The 18,748-nt window shown below is 44.3% G+C and overlaps 1 protein-coding gene across 3 annotated transcripts; it reads left to right on the forward strand.

Moving 5' to 3' along the window:
• Nucleotides 1-281: 281 nt before the first annotated feature.
• Nucleotides 282-18,451, forward strand: LOC116838697 (cysteine-rich venom protein-like). 3 transcript variants are annotated; one of them, XM_032804084.2, is made up of 9 exons: nucleotides 317-376; nucleotides 5,699-5,870; nucleotides 6,013-6,071; nucleotides 7,599-7,718; nucleotides 9,061-9,151; nucleotides 13,208-13,353; nucleotides 14,092-14,186; nucleotides 16,279-16,367; nucleotides 18,198-18,451. In XM_032804084.2, exons 3-9 carry the CDS (start codon nucleotides 6,015-6,017, stop codon nucleotides 18,323-18,325), a joined length of 726 nt encoding a protein of 241 aa, XP_032659975.1. In that variant the 5' UTR covers nucleotides 317-376; nucleotides 5,699-5,870; nucleotides 6,013-6,014; the 3' UTR covers nucleotides 18,326-18,451. The 3 variants fall into 3 exon arrangements, with proteins under 3 accessions (XP_032659973.1, XP_032659975.1, XP_032659974.1); XM_032804083.2 differs by lacking the exon at nucleotides 5,699-5,870 and adding an exon at nucleotides 646-708 and having other exon boundaries at nucleotides 332-376; XM_032804082.1 differs by lacking the exon at nucleotides 5,699-5,870 and having other exon boundaries at nucleotides 282-376.
• Nucleotides 18,452-18,748: the final 297 nt, after the last annotated feature.

Genomic DNA, 18,748 nt, shown 5'->3' on the forward strand with positions numbered 1-18,748 from the left:
ACAGCCCACTTTAAAAATTTTCTCTCGACCCCCCCACTGGGCAAGGCAACTCCCATCTTTTCATGTACTGCTATATATATCTTCCTACTGTATTTTCCACTCCATCCATCTGATGAAGTGGGTTCTAACCCACGAAAACTTATGCCCAAATAAATTTGTTAATCTCTAAAGTGCCACAAGGACTCCTCGCTGTTTTTGCTGATACAGACTAACATGGCTCCCCCCTCTGAAACCTATGGTGATATTGTAATTGTTTTTAAAACCACGTGTTTATAAAACAGGAAGTAGGCGTGCTATATATACACCTCTAGAGTGGAGATAACTTCAGACTCTTACAGTCCTTCCAAAGACACAGAAAGACTCAGGCTGGAGAAAGGTAACAAATTCTTTTTTTTACAGAAATTATATAGGAGAAAACACTTATTCAGCACTGTCTCACAATGGCTATTTTATTCAGAATCTGAATAGTACCAAAATGTCTTTACTTTTAATTGTACAATTTTAATGTACTAATCCCACAGGGAAATTATACTAATAAATAATATTGTCTGTCTATATTATTTGATCTAACTTGCACTGGTGTAAATAAGAAATGACTCCCCTAAAATCAGTGGAGTTAATCTGATTCCCACCATTGTAATTTAGATCCAAATCTGGCCCATCATCTCAAGGCATTTTCCATGCAAGGGTCTTAAAGCACTTTGCACAGTGGGTATCTATTATCCCGCTTTGCAAATGGTTAAGCTAAGTCTGTGAAAGACTGATTCTTCTCTCTTTTACACTGATTTTATGCTGGTGCAATTTCAGTGGAATTATCCCTGATTTAAACCAAGGTAACTGAGCACAGGTTTTTCTTCTCTAGAGAGACTAAACAACTTGCCCAAGGTCTCATGCATACAGTATATTAGACTGTATATTAAATATTTCAGTGAAAAACAGGTTACTTGTATATTCTTAGTGAATGGGGGGAAAAAACTAAAAGGCATAAATGTAAAACACATAAAAAATAGAAAATGTATTACAATGTAAACTGAATAAACAAACTCTACCAATGACTGTTAGTCACAAAATTAACAAAAAATTCCCAGCATTAAAAACAGGTCAGAAAAATTTCTCTGTTAAGAAAAAAAATAGTGTTGGGTTGTAAAAATGCAAATATATGAATTTGTTTCTAGCTTTGTCATTTAATAGATTTTTTACAATTGGGAATTTTTAATATATGATTACAATTTGCATAAAACAGCTACAATTTTCAAACCTGGGTGCCTGATGTTAGAGTTCTAGAGCTGGAATTTTCAAGAGCACTTAAAGCTCAGATCCTCCAAGGTGTTTAGGCACCTAACTCTATTGAAATTAATCCCATTTACTTGGTATAAAATTGTATTTGGGAGCACAAATATCTATTTAAGAATCTACCTTCAATGCCCAGGTTTCAAAATGTTGGATAATATAGTTTGATAGGGACCTATTTATTAATTTGAGTGAGCTTGTCAGATCTTATTGAGTGCAAATGCATATTAGTATTTTAAGTTTGTGAAACAAACATGTGATTTAATTCTACTTCTAGAAATGTTTTGTTTCCCTTGCCATACATTTATCTGGGGAATTTCAAACACTATGCACTAACATATTAGAATGAACTTTATATCAAGCCTTGAATCATCACAAAAATTCAGCCTCCTTTGGTCTTCTTTTTAAAAGTGAAGATAATGTGTGTACTTAGAGGGAAATCCAGACAACACTTCTGCACCCAAAGATTTCCCTCCCTCTGCAGGACTCAGACTTCAGCCTACATTGTATGTCAGCTTTGCCACTAGCTTTATTTAGCATAGTCCCAAATCCCTGATGTGGTTTTCTTATGTAACAAGGGAGGAGGGAGGGCACATGGGCTATGCACATGAGAGGGGCAGGGAGCCCTGTTTGGTGCTGTGTGGGCTCTGTGTAGCAAGACACATGGAATATGGAAGGATAGAGCATGCCAAGGCGGAAGTTCTGACAGTGTAGTCCCTCCTCAGCACAACCAGGCTAAACTAGATGTGCATGTGGGAAAGTAGCCTCCATGAGTGGCTCCATGAGCATACCATTGGCTGGTAGGGAAGGGGACAATATTTCCTCAGTGCCTAGACCCTGGCTACTCAGTGTGGGCGCTGGGCAGATGATGGAACATCTTTTCATTTCTACAAAACAAGACCATATCCTGCTTGCCTCACCCACACAAACTGAGCCTTTGACTTCAGTGTAGCTACCTCTGCATACACAGCAAGCAGAGCTTCTCCTGTGAGCAGACTTTAATATTAAAAATGCACTTTAAACCAAAATAATGTAAAACCTTTGCCTCCCACTTGGTGTGGCATTTTCCGTGCTACAGGTAACGGGATCACTCATGCCTGCAGTGCAGGGAACTGTAACCATCATACTGACTGTACTGTTGGTCACATCATGAAACTGTAGAATGGGAAACAGAGAGTCCTGTGGGGCTGGACTTCAATCTTGGCAGGTAACGGGATGCTCCATTCACGTTTAAAAGCTATTTATTGGTAATTCCTCTGCAGAAGTTGGACTCCTTTGTCACATCATAATCATTCACTGCAGCAGTTATAGATTCCTAGGAGGTCAGATTAGAAGAGATCCTTATCATCTGTTCCGATCTCCTGTTTACCACAGGCCACAGAATTTCACCCAGTTTCCCCTGCACTGCATCCTAGCTTGTGTTTGTCTAAAGCGGAGCTTATGTTTACTTATTGATTTTTATGTTGATTAGTAGCAATTTGTGATAATAGCAATCTGGGGGTGTTCTTCCCACTTACTCTGATGTAAATCAGGAGTAACTCCACTGAAGTCAATGGTCTCAATTTAGTTTAAGTGAAAATTGGGCCACAAAGATACAGGAAATTTCAGACTTTTTAAACAGGAAATTGCTTTCTGCTGTATATCAGGATCATATAAATATCAGAGTCTCCCACTCCTGTTTCAAGGTGTAGGAGAACACCAGTTGTCCACACATTTAAAGTAGATTGTTGTGTAACCCATCTTTGCAATGTAGTGTTAACTTGCTGCTAGCTCTTTGCCAGACTGCAGCAGCAGAACTTAGTTCACATCAGGGGGAAAAGTTACAGCTTTTCCTAATTCTTGCTTCTTACCTGTTATCAACAGGTGTAGTTAATTTATTCATCTGCTAAGAATTTACAAGTCTGTTTTCTACTTTCTTCTTATGTTTACACATTTAATAGGCCTTAGAATCGTAGCATCCAAGTCAAACAGGATTTCTCAGATCTCTGCCATATTCCTGCCCTGCCTAGTTTTTGTGTTTATACAACAGGGTGAAGCTCATATTTATTTATCTATGAACTGAAATTTTCTCTCAATTGGCTATTGTACTGTGGAAGTCACTTTATCAACCCAAGGGACAATAGTCTGTTTTCATAATCTGGGCACTATGAGGGCAAGCGTCATCTGGTATTTAACTCTCAACATTTGGAGCAATTTTAGCCCATATATATGTTCTAGTATCACAGTGACCTGAGTTATCTGTTTGAAGTAACCTGGCCTTATGACTCAGTGTCAATCAAGAGTCACAACAAATACATTGGCCATCTAAAAGAGCAATAATGCAAAAATAATCTCACATTATTTATGTATGTATTATACAAATGCACAGAAGGAATCATCGTTCCATCTGAAAGTGAATAGAGCTTTATTAAATCTTGCTGTTACGTGCCTAAGTGCTCTGCAGCGACGAGACACACACACACACACAGTGAGTGATATGGCTTTTAATGAAGGTAAAGAAAACACACCCGCAACAGGGACTCTGCACGTTGCTAACTCAAAGCGGGGAGCGAGTCCAAAGCAGCACAACAAATTCTGATAAATATAACTTTATGCTAATAGCATGTAAAGCAGCTCATACATAGGCATGTGGAAGCTTTCCCACAACTGGGCTATCTCTTATGGCAAAGGGCCAGGCTTTTCTAAACACGCCGGGCTTCCCAGGCTAAGCGGTTCCACCCGGTTACAAACAGCATAGGCTAGTATACAGCAACCTTTAATAACCTGTCCTTGAGAAGGCGAACAGCCTTAGCTAAACCGTAACAAAATCTTCCGCAGTCCCTTACACTTGCAAAAACACGTCTGTGAATATTCACTCCAATTCTGGTCACAACAGAAAAACAAAAAACTAACAAGCACATGGACACATGCACATTTGGTTTTAGCACCATAATGCAGACGTTATCAACCCCAAACCCAACTTCCCAGAAAAGTCTGAATGGCTGCTCTGCTGGAGCCATGGAGAAACCTGGCATCTCCAAGAAGTCAGCTGGTGTGAAAAAACAGATTAATACGGCAATGTTTCCGAACTTGGTAACCTCTGCTACTCATTGTACCTGCATTCAGGGTATCCCTGCTCAGTATTAGGAATATATTTTTAATGTGTGACTGTAGCAGGGCTGATCAAATCTAGGAGATGGTGGGATATTAAAAGCTTTACCTTTGTATATCATCACTGACTTCAGTAACATTAGAGTGAGAGCAGAATCAGGCCCATAGAGTCTAGACATGGAAAAGATTCAGTCGGAGTCATGCAGCCAGTCTCCCTGTCAGTGCTGGCTAATTAAGGGATCAAGGAAAATATCTAGCAATGGGGAGACAAGGAGTGTAGAGACCTGATCTGCTTGCCTGCTTTCTGATATGACACTTTCCTCCCCAACACATGACTAGAGCTATGTGAGAATTTTTTGTGGAAAAAAAAAATGACAGAAAATGCGGTTTTCACAAAATCAACATTTTCTGCAGAAAAATATCAGTTGTGCCATATTTTTTTTTCAGTCAGGAAAATCAAAGTATTTTGTTTTGAGTCAGGTTGACCCCAATCAAAATATTTTGCTTTGTCAAATTGAGTCAAATTGTTTCATTTCAGGTAAATTCAACATTAATCTATGTCCACTTAAGATGCTGCACTGCCTCGTGAGGGTTGTGGTTTGGGTGCCTCATGCACCCATTCTCTTCTGTTGGTTGGGCTCCCTGGCTGGACTATATCTTCCATCATGTATTCCAGTCTCCCCTCTGAACTACCATGGTGCATCATGGGAGGTGTATTCCAGTCAGGGAGCCCAGTCCATAGAGGAGAATCTGTATGAAACACACTAGAACTAAAACTTACATGAGGCATTGCAAAAGCTCAGATGGACTCAGTTCAATGTTGAAATGAACTAAAATGAAATGTTTCAACATTTCTGATTTTTTTTAACTTTCTGTTCAATAAGGAATGTTGATATTCTAAATTTTCTACCCAATTTGGGGTGGGGAGGGAGGAATTTAATATCAGAACTTCCCATAGGGCAGAAATTCTGTTTGTTTTTGTTTTTTATCAGCTCTACACCTCACCCACCTCCCTGCTCTGATTTCTGACTTCAGAGCTGGGGAAGACAAGTCAGCCATGATGGCATAGGGCCAAGCTGGAATACAGTGGGGAGTTTGAGCAATCAGCAATAAGGAAGCAATACAGAAAAAAGGCAACTAGCAGAGCAGGAAAAGGAAGTGGAAGAACATTAACAAGGAATGGAGTGCTATGTGTAAATTGATAGAGGACTGGGACACCTATGGGGGTTGATATGGGAGAGGAAGGGCAAAGAACGAGGACTAGTATATCCATCTCAGTGCAGCATGCGTTAAAACAGCCCCTCTCTCCTGCACACAGATGTTCAGTGCTATGTTCTTTGAGGAGAGCAGTGATGAGATCCTGATCTACTGCATCAGTGAACAAAGGCTCCTTTAATAAAGTGAGGAGAAGACAGGCAGAAAACTGCTGCACATTCAAGTTATTTCAGATAAGAAAAATGGAGACAAAAGAAGATTTTTCTTATTAAAATGTTAGAACCCAAGTTGCGTTTATCCCTAATCACCCCGTCTTGCTCCAGAAATATATTCCACTAACAAAAATGCTGCTTCAGAAAAATGCTGCTCTTTGACAGAAAAAAAACTAAATGACATAGTGTTTATTTTTTCCCTCAGAGATGGGTCTGCTAACTGTGATCATGTGCCTTGCTGCACTGCACCAAGCTGTTGGACAGGTATGAACCTTCATTTCTATGCAGAGGAATAGAAATGGGCTGAATTTTGTACTAAACCACCTCCAGAATAGTTAGTTGCCCAGAGTTCCATAAGTACAGATGGCATTTGACCACTAGTACCCATTACTTCAGCATGTACTCTAAGCATCTCCACATTTTTCCCTACTCTTATTTATTTAAATACTTTCCACAGCTAAGGTCTGCTTCTCCTCTCACATTTGTCTTATACTGGTGTAATTCCACTGAGTTCAATGGAATTATATCTAATTTAAACTGGTGCAAGCAAGAGGAGAATCAAACTTTGTCAATATGGAAATGCTGGTGCGGTAGTGATCTCCCCAGGAACCACTATTTTCTGGAGCTCCTTCCTAGCACTTTGCCATCCTAATGGAAACAAGCAGGGAAGCAGGTAGTTTACTGCTGGCTGCTTCTAAAGGCACTGCTTGTTCACAGAGGACAGACACTTCATAGCTATTCACATATGGAGCACCTTTATTTATCTGAATCTCAGCTATCCAAAACTCCCTGTTGTCCATGTCCCCTGACATGTCCTCTGACACCTATTAATAACATTGGAATTTCCCGCAATGATCTGAAACATCATTTGCACGCATTTCGCATCCTCCACTGAGTGCTGATCCAGATGTGAGCTTTTCCAAAGTAGGGCAGTGTTTGGGCCCCAGCATTTTGTTCAGCCCAGTCTAGAGACAGAGGCTAGTTGCAAAGTTTGATATTGGATCCACATCTGTGCTTTCCAAACATTCAGGGATGTTTGGATCTGGGGATGCAGTTCTGGCCCATCTATGCATTCCCAAAGCCAGCTCTGGGATTTAGAGGGGCAGTTAAGGAGGAAAGGGAGAGGGGCAGGACTTCAGTAACTGTAGGAACAAAAGGGAATTCACCAGCAGGTGAAAACAAAATGGGTCACCACTGACTGGTGAAGTAGAAGGGGAGAGATCAGCAAGATAGGGACCACTGAAAATAACACGCTAAGGGACTGTAAGGGAAGGTGCTAACTAGTGGGAGTGGCAGACAGAGGTGACTAGATGGATGGTATAGGAAAGGAACAGTGTAAAGCAGCCAGGGAGCAGGGAATTGACCAAGTGGTTGAATGGAAGGGAAGCAAGAGGTAGAAGGAGCCAAATATGTGGGTATTAGGATGGACAGTGGGAGGGGGCAGAGTCAGAAGAGATTGACTGGGGCACCAAGAGACAGATAGGGAGTTTGGGAATCTGCTGACTGGGGAAGCAGAAGGGAAGGCACTAAATGGAGGAGATGGGTTTTCTGCTACTCATTAAAAAGACAGAGGAAAGAGAGTCATTTACTGACTGTGCTCCATAACCTAAGGGGATGCTTCCATCACCGGTGTGAGCCAGTTAAACAGAGCCTAAGAACATTGAGTACAGTATAATCATCAAACAGTAGTTAAAATAGTCAACTGGGATTATAGGTTAATGCATCGAGTGTGGTGAGAATTGGCAAACAAAAATGAGACAAAACTTTTCCTGCGATTTTTCCCTTTATAAGCCAGCTCCGGGATTTTCTACTTTGTCACATCTCAGAGTGGATAACCAAAAGGTGATTGTCAACAAGCATAATGAACTTCGGCGTGCGGTGAATCCCACTGCCAGAAATATGCTGAAGATGGTAAGCTACATGGCATTGCTGTTCCTACAGATTTGAAATGTTTCCCATTGTCACAGAGTGGCAAACTTGGCCATAAAAATCCTTCCATGATAAGGTGCAGTTTTCCCGCTAAACTAGGGGAGATTAAACCGAGTGGGAGAGAAGCATGTCCTTGTGGTTGGCCATTGGCCTAGGCATTGGTAGACCAGAATCTACTCCTGTAATTGACTTGCAGCAGAGTCGAGGAAGTTTTTTCAAAACCACTGAAGTGACTTAGGAGCCCAAGTGCTATTGAAAACCCTCCCCTTCAGCTCTGTGCTTCAGTTTTCCCATCTACAGAACTGAATTAATAATATTTACCTGCCTCCCAGAGGCACCGGTAGGGTGACCGGATGTTCCATTTTTAAAGGGACACTCCCAGTTTTTGGGACTTTTTCATATATGGGCGCCTATTACCCCTAGAGTGACCAGACAGCAAGTATGAAAAATCAGGACAGAGTGTGGGGGGTAATAGGTGCTCATATAAGAAAAAGCCCCAAATATTGGGATTGTCCTTATACAATCAGGACATCTGGTCACCCTAATTACCCCCCACCCCCTCTCCTGTTTTTTCACAGTTGCTGTCTGGTAATCCTAGTCATTGGGAATCTCACTTCAATAATATTTCTATATTGCACTGAGATTTTTGAATGGAAGGAACTGTAGGAGACAAATTCCAGTTCTTGTGCAGGAATCTAGTACATGGGCTCTGCATCACTTATGTCCCATTTTAAGCTCTCAGAATAAGACCTAAGTGGTGCCTAGGCCTGGAATAGCAGATGCTGTCCCTCCAGAACCCCTTTGCAGGGATTGCCAGCTCCTGGATCTTTGTGTGCTGGAACTGTGCAAAAAAGGTTTGCCTCAACATATTTCTCATGTATAATACAGGTTTCATGCCCTTTATGACTGCCAAACCGTTATCAAAGCAGGCTGGAAACTGGTTTACAGACCTTTCCATTGTACTTGGACATTGCTACAATCACAAACCATGGCACTTTTCAGGGCTAGGCTCTAAACTATAGAGATTTTGGTTTATTCATCCATAGTGACAAGAGGATCCCCTCTTAGGCTGTGGGGCTAAGGAGTTTTCCTCGAAGGGAACAATCCACTTCAAATACATAGAAGAAATCTTCAGGACGTTATAACAATCAGGATCCCTAGCTAATATAAACCAGCCTAGCTGCAATCACTTCTATGGGGCTGTTTTGACTGACACCCCCTGAGTAGCCAGGCCATAATTTCCAGATCCGAATTTAGTTTTATGTTCACTATTGGATTGGTTTTACCAAAAGGTAAATATGATATTTGTCCTTGTTTCCTTAAGAACTGGAATCCTGAAGCTGCGAGCAATGCTCAGAGATGGGCAGATCAGTGTAAAATGTCCATCAGTCCTAGAAATGAGAGAGTTGCTAATGGTAAGTGAAGAGTAACTATAAAATTATGAGTGATTGAAATAACCATCTGGAGACTTACAGGTACAACCATATTACTGCAAAAGTGTTATTTTAGCAGGGCAGGAGCACTGATATGGGACGAGTTGAGATTTCACTTCCAGATCCATATAGCTGGAGGCCTAAAATGCAATAAAGAAAAAAATCCACCTGAGTCGAAACTTGACACACACAATCTGAGCCAGAGAGTGAATATTTTCTTCACTCTGGAAAAAATTGCTTCAAACTTTTTTTCTTCCCATTTGCCCCCACTAAAATCCATCGGGGAGAGGGATCCATTAATTCTGTGTGCAGTGTCTTGACTGCTGAGACATGAAGCTCTTTGGGGAAGGGACTGTCTCTTACTATGGGTACGTCTACACTACGGGATAATTCCGATTTTACATAAACTGGTTTTATAAAACAGATTGTATAAAGTCGAGTGCATGAGGTCACACTAAGCACATTAATTCGGCGGTGTGCATCCATGGTCCGAGGCTAGCGTCGATTTCCAGAGCATTGCACTGTGGGTAGCTATTCCGCAGCTATCCCATAGTTCCCACAGTCTCCCTCGCCCCTTAGAATTCTGGGTTGAGAGGCCAGTGGCTGATGGGACAAAAATCATTGTCGCGGGTGGTTCTGGGTAGATGTCGTCAGTCATTCCTTCCTCCGGGAAAGCAACGGCAAACAATCATTTCGCGCCCTTTTTCCTGGATTGCCCTGGCAGATGCCATAGCACGGCAACCATGGAGCCCGTTCAGCTTTTTTTTTTTACAGTGACCGTATGTGTACTGGATGCCACGGACAGAGGCGATATTCCAGCGCTACACAGCAGCATTCATTTGCTTTTGCATGATAGCAGAGACAGTTATCAGTCATTCTGTACCGTCGCTGCCTGGCGTAAATTGGCAATGAGATGACGGTTATCTGTCCTTCTGTACTGTCTGCTGCTATCATGGGTGCCCCTGGCTGAGATCGGCCGGGGGCGCAAAGCAAAACTGGGAATGACTCCCGAGTCAATCCCTCCTTTATGGTTTCTAAAAATAGAGTCAGTCCTGCCTAGAATATGGGGCAAGTGTACTAGAGAACCAGTGTATCAGAGAGCACAGCTGCTCCGTGTCAGATCCCGCAGAAATGATGAGCTACATGCCATTCACGGGGGGTGCCCCTGCAACAACCCCACCCGTTGCTTCCCTCCTCCCCCAACCTTCCTGGGCTACCGTGGCAGTGTCCCCCCCATTTGTGTCATGAAGTTATAAAGAATGCAGGAATAAGAAACAGTGACTTGTTAGTGAGATAAAATGAGGGGAGGCAGCCTCCCGGTGCTATGACAGTCCAGGCAGGACATTAAGCGGTGGGGGAGAGGAGCCCAGCATGCCGCTGCTATGATAGTCCAGGCAGTACAGAATCTTTTCTTTACACAGGAAGGGAGGGGGCTGATGGAGCTCAGCCCCCAGTTGCTATGATGAAGACGGTTACCAGCCGTTCTGTACCATCTACTGGGAATGACGGGATCATTCCTATTTTACCCAGCAGGCGCCCCCCCCCGGCCAGCCTCACCTGAGGCCAGCCAGAGCAGCTCAGGAGCACTCACGGGCTGATGATAACAAGGACGGATATCATCAGTCATACTGCACCATCTGCCACCGGGGAGGGGAGAGGAGCGGATACTGCTCTTCACTGCTGCAGCATCGCGTCTACCAGCAGCATTCAGTAGACATAGGGTGACATTGAAAGAAGTCAAGAAACGATTTCTTTCCCTTTTCTTTCACGTGGGGGGGGGGAGTAAATTGATGAGCTATTCCCTGAACCACGCCGGACAATGTGTTTGACCCTACAGGCATTGGGAGCTCAGCCAAGAATGCAAATACTTTTCGGAGACTGCTGTGGACTGTGGGATAGCTGGAGTCCTCAGTACCCCCTCCCTCCCTCCATGAGCGTCCATTTGAGTCTCTGGCTTCCCGTTACGCTTGTCACACAGCACACTGTGTAGCCTGGAGATTTTTTTTCAAACGCTTTGGCATTTCGTCTTCTGTAACGGAGCTTTGATAGAACAGATTTGTTTCCCCATACAGCGATCAGATCCAGTATCTCCCGTACGGTCCATGCTGGAGCTCTTTTTGGATTTGGGACTGCATTGCCACCCGTGCTGATCAGAGCTCCACGCTGGGCAAACAGGAAATGAAAATCAAAATTTCGCGGGGCTTTTCCTGTTTACCTGGCCACTGCATCCGAGTTCAGATTGCTGTCCAGAGCGGTCACAGTGGTGCACTGTGGGATACCGCCCGGAGGCCAATACCGTCGATTTTGGCCACACTAACCCTAATCCGATATGGTAATACCGATTTTAGCGCTACTCCTCTCGTCGGGGAGGAGTACAGAAACTGATTTAAAGAGCCCTTTATATCGATGTAAAGGGCCTCGTAGTGTGGATGGGTACAGCGTTAAATTGGTTTAACGCTGCTAAAATCGGTTTAAACGCGTAGCGTAGACCAAGCCTGTGTCATTAGAGGGCCTAACACAATTAAATCCTAATCTCTGTTAGGGCCTTTAACTGCTATTGTAATACAAATAATTAGTAAAGTGGGACTTAGAGTGATGCACAAGTTTTGAGTGAGTCTTCTGCAGAGGGATGAATTTTACAAACAAAGAAATTTGCACAGGTGATATATGCACCATAATCAGTTATTGGAGGGGGGAAATTATTTTAATCTAATATTTAATGGTAGCCTGTTAATCCAAGAACAGGTGGTATCTTTTAACTAGAAATCAATGTTATTTTTAATCTGCCCTTCTCATCTAGTATTTTAATGAAGTGCTTCTAGTTTAAAGAGTCTGCAAATGAATATCTCTGGGCATATAGGGCCTGCTCCAAAGCCTATGGAAGTTAATGAGATGCTTTCTATTGTCTTCACTGAGGTTGGATCAGGTCAATAATTCCCTTCTTAGAGGTACTGGCTTATAACTACAGTCAAACCTCGCAATAACGCACCCCACTATAACGCGAAATCGCATATAACGCGATCATAGGTTGGCTCCCCTTTAAGGCGTAATACAGTACTGTACCAGTCGTCTCCAACACCATGGCAGGGGAGAGATGCTGCAGCCCCACACCTGCCGGGGACAGATAACTCTGAGGCTGTGGGCCCCAATGCTCTCTGTCCCCAGTAGGTGCGGGGCCACAGCTTCTCTCTGGCTTCTCCAGGGCTGCGGACGCCGGTGATCTCTGTCCCCGGCAGGCAGGGTGAGGGGGGCACAGCTCCTTTTGAAACTGGAGAGAAGCCACGGCCCCACACCTGTCGGAGACAGAGAGCACCGGCGCCCGCAGCCCTGGAGTTCTGTGTCCCTGGCAGGCACGGGGACGTGGCTTCTCTTGAAGCCGGAAAGAAGCCACAACCCCGCACCTGCTGGAGACAGAGAACACTGGCGCCCGCAGCCCCAGAGTTCTCTGTCCCTGGCAGGCAGGGGGCCGCGGCTCCTTTCCCTTGCTGGGCACTAGGCACTAGGGGCACTAGGCAGCGCACATCAATGCACCACGTTGGGGACCACTGACAAACTGACTGGTTTGAAACCCTGCTATACTGCGACCCCGCATTTAGCGCGATGGAAGTTTTTGGACCCCAAACTTTGCATTATAGAGGGGTTTCACTCTTCTACTTTGTTCAGACTGGACATAAGGTGTAAATTTTCAACAGTGAGGTTAATTAAACATTGGTACACTTTATCAAGATTGTGGCGGATTTTCCATCTCTGAAAATTTTTAATCAAGATGAATTTTTTTTTCCCCTAAAAGATCTGTTCTAATTCAAACAGGAATTACTGAGGGGAAGTTTTATGGCCTGTGCTATACAGGAAGTCAGACTGGCTGATCACAATCGTCATCCTGGCCTTGGAATCAATGAATCTCTGATTAGACACAATGTGCAGGGTGGAAATATGGTGGTTAACCTAACTACAGGGTGCAACTCACATCTCTGCTGTTGCTACAGTCTCTCTACTTGTCCTCACACTGTCTTGAAACTGCCTCATTTCTATTCTCAGGTGTCTTCTGTGGTGAAAATATCTTACAGGCAACTTATCCTCAGTCTTGGTCTGATGCAATCCAAAACTGGTATAATCAAGTGGCTAATTTCAAATATGGTACTGGAGCAATCAAAGACAATGCCCCTATTGGTAGCTACACTCAGGTATGGAGATTAATGACAAATTTCCAGCAAATGAAATATTGTTTTAGGAAGAACAGTGATACCATCTGGAAATAAAATATATTTATGTGAGCACCCATACGTCCCCATCAAAGTCAATGGAACTGTGTCTGTGTAATTAAGGAAATTAGGAGTCTGTACCTTTAGAAACTTATTACTATCTGTCATTCCCTGCCTGATTCAAAGTCCACTGAACTAATTCAGAGTCTTTCCATTTACTTCAAAGGGCATTGGATCAGATATTTAATAAGATGTATTCCAGCAGAAAATTATGATATTTTGATATTTTTCTTCTTCCCAACATGGGACCAAATGTCAAAGTATCTTAAATTACTAATAACATACTGAATTGTGGAATGACAATGTCTGAAAAATGTTGATTTGGAAATGTCAAAGCAACACATTTCAAAGCATTGATTAGAAACAAAACATTTCTTGTCTGAAAAAATCATATAGGTGCTCTACAAAAGATGGTTGGTCACATGTTTCAGTCTCCTCCTTCTCCCAACTGCTAAACTGCATTTTTCAAAAAGCTAAACATACAGAAATATTTCCTTGATATTACTTTTCCAGGTAAGCAATTGCTACAGTTCCCACAGTGATGTTACGGGTTCATGAACTGAAGGGCTGCTGTTCTGTGAGCTCACCAAAGGGCTCTCAAATAATCCATGACTGAAACGAAGCCTTGCTGATTGAACGTACTTATTTTCATGCCTGCAGGTGGTTTGGTATAATTCTTACGAGATTGGATGTGCAGTTGCCTACTGTCCTCAGAATAAGTGGCAGTACTTCTATGTGTGCCAGTACTGTCCCGCGTACGTACCAATATAGATTTCCTTTAAGTTGAAACACTTTGTAAGATGTTTTGAAACCTTCTAGGCAGGGCTGTCAATGAACTGCCGTTAACGCGTGCGATTAACGCGCAGCAAAAATTAATGCGCATTTTTTTTAACACGCGTTAATAGCAAACCCTCTGGGCAGGAGGGCAGCACGAGCGGCTTTGAAGAAGCGGTCTGGTCAGGCGCGGTAACACAAGGCGCCACCAGGGGGTGGGAAGAGAAGCGGCTGTAGACAGTAATGTAGTTCTCATCCCTGCGTTTTTAAAGTAAAAACAGGACGTCCAGGGGCTCGCCAGAGCCGCCCTCCTCCCCCTTGCAGGGCTCTCCTGAGCTACCCTCCCCATGCCTCCCCGGGCTGGGGCTAACTGCCCCCCAGCCTGTGCCACTAGGATGACCAGCTGTCCCGTTTTTATAGGGACAGTCCAGATATTTGGGTCTTTTTCTTATATAGGCTCCTATTACCCCCCCCACCCCGTGTCCTGATTTTTCACACTTGCTGTCTGGTCACCCTATGTGCCACCCACATCTGGGGCTGAGCTCCATGCTGCCCCCCTCGAGCTCCACACTGCCCATGGTGGGGTCACCCCCTCCCAGCCCTGTGCCACCCTCATCTGGGGCTGCCAGCCTCGAGCTCTGCACTGCCCATGGTGGGGTCTCCCCTCCCAGCCCTGTGCCACCCTCATCTGGGGCTGCCCACCTCGAGCTCTGCACTGCCCATGGTGGGGTCTCCCCTCCCAGCCCTGTGTCACCCTTATCTGGGGCTGCCTCCCTCGAGCTCTGCACTGCCCATGGTGGGGTCTCCCCTCCCAGCCCTGTGCCACCCACAGCTGAGACTGATCCCTCCCCCCCATGCCGCCCAGGGCTGAGAGTGACCCCCATCCCAAGCCCTGTGCCACCTGCAGCTCAGGCAGAACCCTCCCCCAAGCTCCACACTGCCCATGGCTGGGGCTCAATCCCCTCTGCCCCCTAATCCTGCACTGCCCCTGGCTGAAGCTAATCCCACCCCCGAGCTCCGCGCCTCCCCCAGCTGAGGCTGATTCCTCCCTCCCCATCTCTGCGCTGCCCAGGGATCAGTTCTGAAGCCAGCACTGCCTGCCAGCAGCAAATTTCTCTGCTTTCCTGCTGGCAGGCAGTGCTGCCTTCAGATGACACCCGCCTCCAGCACTGCCACCTCGGGACAAATGCCCAGTGTTGGCGAAGAAATAGGGACGGCTGGGACAGAGCTTAAAAAGGGGCCTGTGCTGGCCAAAACGGGACATATCGTCACCCTAGCCAGCCCAGGCCCTATTGTTCCCGGCCAGCCCCTCATTCCCGGGACCAATACCCCTGCATCATGCTCCTTTGCCCCTAGCCAGCCGCTCTCTCTGGGGGCACCCCATAGAGAATGTAGGCCTGCCTCTCCTGCTCCTCCCCTGCAGTATGATGAGTCCCTGAGGTAAAATGCACCCTCCCCTGCAAGCAAGGGCTCAGTCAGCTGAAGGGAGCCCAGCTAGCTCAGTAAAAGAAGGTGAGCCCAGTACCAGAAACCACCCTTCCAGAAGCAGCAGCAAGACACTCCCTCCCCCTCCTCCTGTGCAAGTTATTGCTTTCTCCTCTCCGTTGTCACCCCCTGTCCTCCCAGACCCTCATCCCGCACAAGTTATTGCTTACTTCCCCCTGCTTTTGATTTAGTTATAAATGTATATTCAGAGGGAGAAGGGGGTATTTTAATATTCGTACACTTTGAATACTGACCTACCGCAAAGGGGTGCTGTAAGGGTTATTTCAGTCCTGCCCACAACATATTTGGAGGTCTTTGAATCGAAGGTGCAGAGGATTAATTGTGTTACTGTATATTCTATACAAGGACCAAATTATTATATTGAATTAAAAAAGAATTATAACCACAGAAATGTATGTCTTTCTTTCCTTTCAAATGGACTATCCTATATCCAAAGCATCATTTGAAGTAAAACAAGATTGTTTAGGAGCAGGTTTCATACAATCTGTGGAATTAGTTCTACATTATACAATACGTTAACTTTATTTTAAAGGGATATATCATGTCTGGGTTGTTTTTTAATTGCAGAGGAAATAATGCAGCAGACTTATCTAAGCCGTACAAACAGGGCCCAACGTGTGGCGATTGCCCTAATGCCTGCGACCAAGGACTCTGCAGTAAGTTAATGGGTTTTTTGTTCTTTCCATATCTTTCCTGAAGAGAGAAATACAAATGCTAGATTACCTTGGACAATAACGAAGGTTAAGATTGTCACAGTTATTTTTAATAAATGACCGGACAGGTCACAGGCAACAAACAAAAATCACAGGAGCCCGTGACCTGTCTGTGACTTTACTAAAATAACCAGGGGGCACAGCTAGGTAAGAGGGAAGAATGACAGCTGGAGTCCCATGGGGGAAGACTGACAGGCCGAGCCCCACAACCATGCGGGGGGACAGCTTGCCCCCGGCTCCAGCAGCGTCAGCCATGGAGCAGGTGCACAGCCCCGGCTCCTGAGCTGGTGGCAGCTGTGGGGCAGGGGCACATAGTCCCAGCTCCAACCCTAGCCACAGGCACACAGCCTCAGCTGCAGCTACGGGGGGTGGGGAGAGTTGCATGTCCCTGGGAAGCTACGAGGGGGGGTGCATGGCCCAGGCTACAGCCCCCATCACAAACCGTACAATAAAACCCTCTGGTATCTCTCAGACTATACAAGTAGCTATTCTGGACAATATTTAATAAATAAGAGTCCCTTTAAAACAGCCATGGGTAAAGTGAATCCCATCAGCTCTGTCCTAGCACTAGACACACATCAGTGGGCTATGCAATCTAGGTAGTGCTAGCAGTGCCTTCTGTTGGAGACCTCGGTACCCTATATTAAGTATTCAATCTAAAGTTTTTCAGCCCTGTATACTTTGGGAGGGACACAAACACCCAATACGCACACGAGCTGGTGGGTTACACATATGCATAGAGCTCTGCATAGGCACTGGAGCTTTGCAGGCTGCAATTAAGTGTGAGCAAAAGTGTGTATATGGTTAAGTGTGCAAATAGATTCACCTTCCAGTTTGCATTCACCCCCTCCCACTCCAGTCTCTGAAACTGAGAAAAATAATAATTCTCTGCTTCGCTGTACTTTGTTGTGGAGCTTAATCTATTAAAGCTTAAAGAACACTTTGAGATCTTCAGAGGAAAGGTGCTTATTATTATACCAACGACGATTTGTGTTCAGAACAATAAATTCCTAATAAAAATGAAAATAAACTGTCCTATTCTTGGCATCAAGTATCAGAGCGGTAGCCGTGTTAGTCTGGATCTGTAAAAGCAGCAAATAATCCTGTGGTACTTTATAGACTAACAGACATTTTGGAGCATGAGCTTTCGTGGGTGAATACCCACTTCATCACATGCATGTAGTGGAAATTTCCAGGGGCAGGTATATATATGCAAGCAAGCTAGAGATAATGAGGTTAGTTCAATCAGGGAGGATGAGGCCCTGTTCAAGCAGTTGAGGTGTGAAAACCAAGGGAGGAGAAACTGGTTCTGTAGTTGGCAAGCCATTCACAGTCTTTGTTCAACCCTGAGCTGATGGTGTCAAATTTGCAGATGAATTGAAGCTCAGCAGTTTCTCTTTGAAGTCTGGTCCTGAAGTTTTTTTGCTGCAGGATGGCCACCTTAAGGTCTGCTATAGTGTGGCCAGGGAGGTTGAAGTGCTCTCCTACAGTTTTTTGTATATTGCCATTCCTAATATCTGATTTGTGTCCATTTATCCTTTTCTGTAGAGACTGTCCAGTTTGGCCGATATACATAGCAGAGGGGCATTGCTGGCATATGATTGCTTATATTACACCAGTTCATTCACCTGCATGTCCACCAATGTAACATACGCCATCATATGCCAGGTATTCAAATCGGGCACTGCCGTTCATAGAGCCGGCCCTGTAACTGATTTAGGACTGACTTATCCATTTATCATCTAACTCTGTTTACCATTTGGTTTATTTCAGCCAACCCTTGCAAGTATATGGATACGTACACAAACTGTGCCACCTTAAAAGAGCTCTTTGGCTGTACTCATTCTCTGGTGAAGGAAAAATGTCCAGCTTCCTGCAAATGCACCAATGAAATAAAATAATGTCCTGCTATCCATCACTTTCTCTTCCTTGAGATTGTTTTATTTGATAGAGAAGAGAACCCAGGATAAAACAAAAACAAAAACATTCCCAATATTTTCATATCCGCTTGAATTCTGGATAAAACAGTGATTAAGTTGTGCTCTGCTTTATGTGTTAGATATCCTGAATATTATTCAGTAGTTGAATTATTTCCATAATTACTTTAGATTATTCAAAAATCTTATTTTAGCTATTAATGGGCATAGGTCTATTCCAGGAGTGGGTGGGTGAGGTTCTGTGGCCTGCAATGTGCATGATAGGTCCCTTCTGGTCTTAAAGTCTATATGAGTCTACTTCAAAGCATGGAACGGCCACTGAATTTTATTCTTAAACAGGAAATAGAGTTATAATCTACTGGATTATTTTTTTGTATTGCACATTAA

This window comes from Chelonoidis abingdonii, chromosome 3 (genome assembly GCF_003597395.2).
Source record: "Chelonoidis abingdonii isolate Lonesome George chromosome 3, CheloAbing_2.0, whole genome shotgun sequence".
Taxonomy (NCBI): Eukaryota; Metazoa; Chordata; order Testudines; family Testudinidae; genus Chelonoidis; species Chelonoidis abingdonii.

Excerpts from the sequence above, each read along its gene's own strand:
- LOC116838697 (XM_032804082.1), top strand. The coding sequence starts at position 6,015 with ATGGGTCTGCTAACTGTGATCATGTGCCTTGCTGCACTGCACCAAGCT. Across the intron at positions 6,072-7,598 it reads TGCACCAAGCTGTTGGACAG|CCAGCTCCGGGATTTTCTAC; the intron begins GTATGAACCTTC and ends TCCCTTTATAAG. Across the intron at positions 16,368-18,197 it reads CTGCGACCAAGGACTCTGCA|CCAACCCTTGCAAGTATATG; the intron begins GTAAGTTAATGG and ends GGTTTATTTCAG.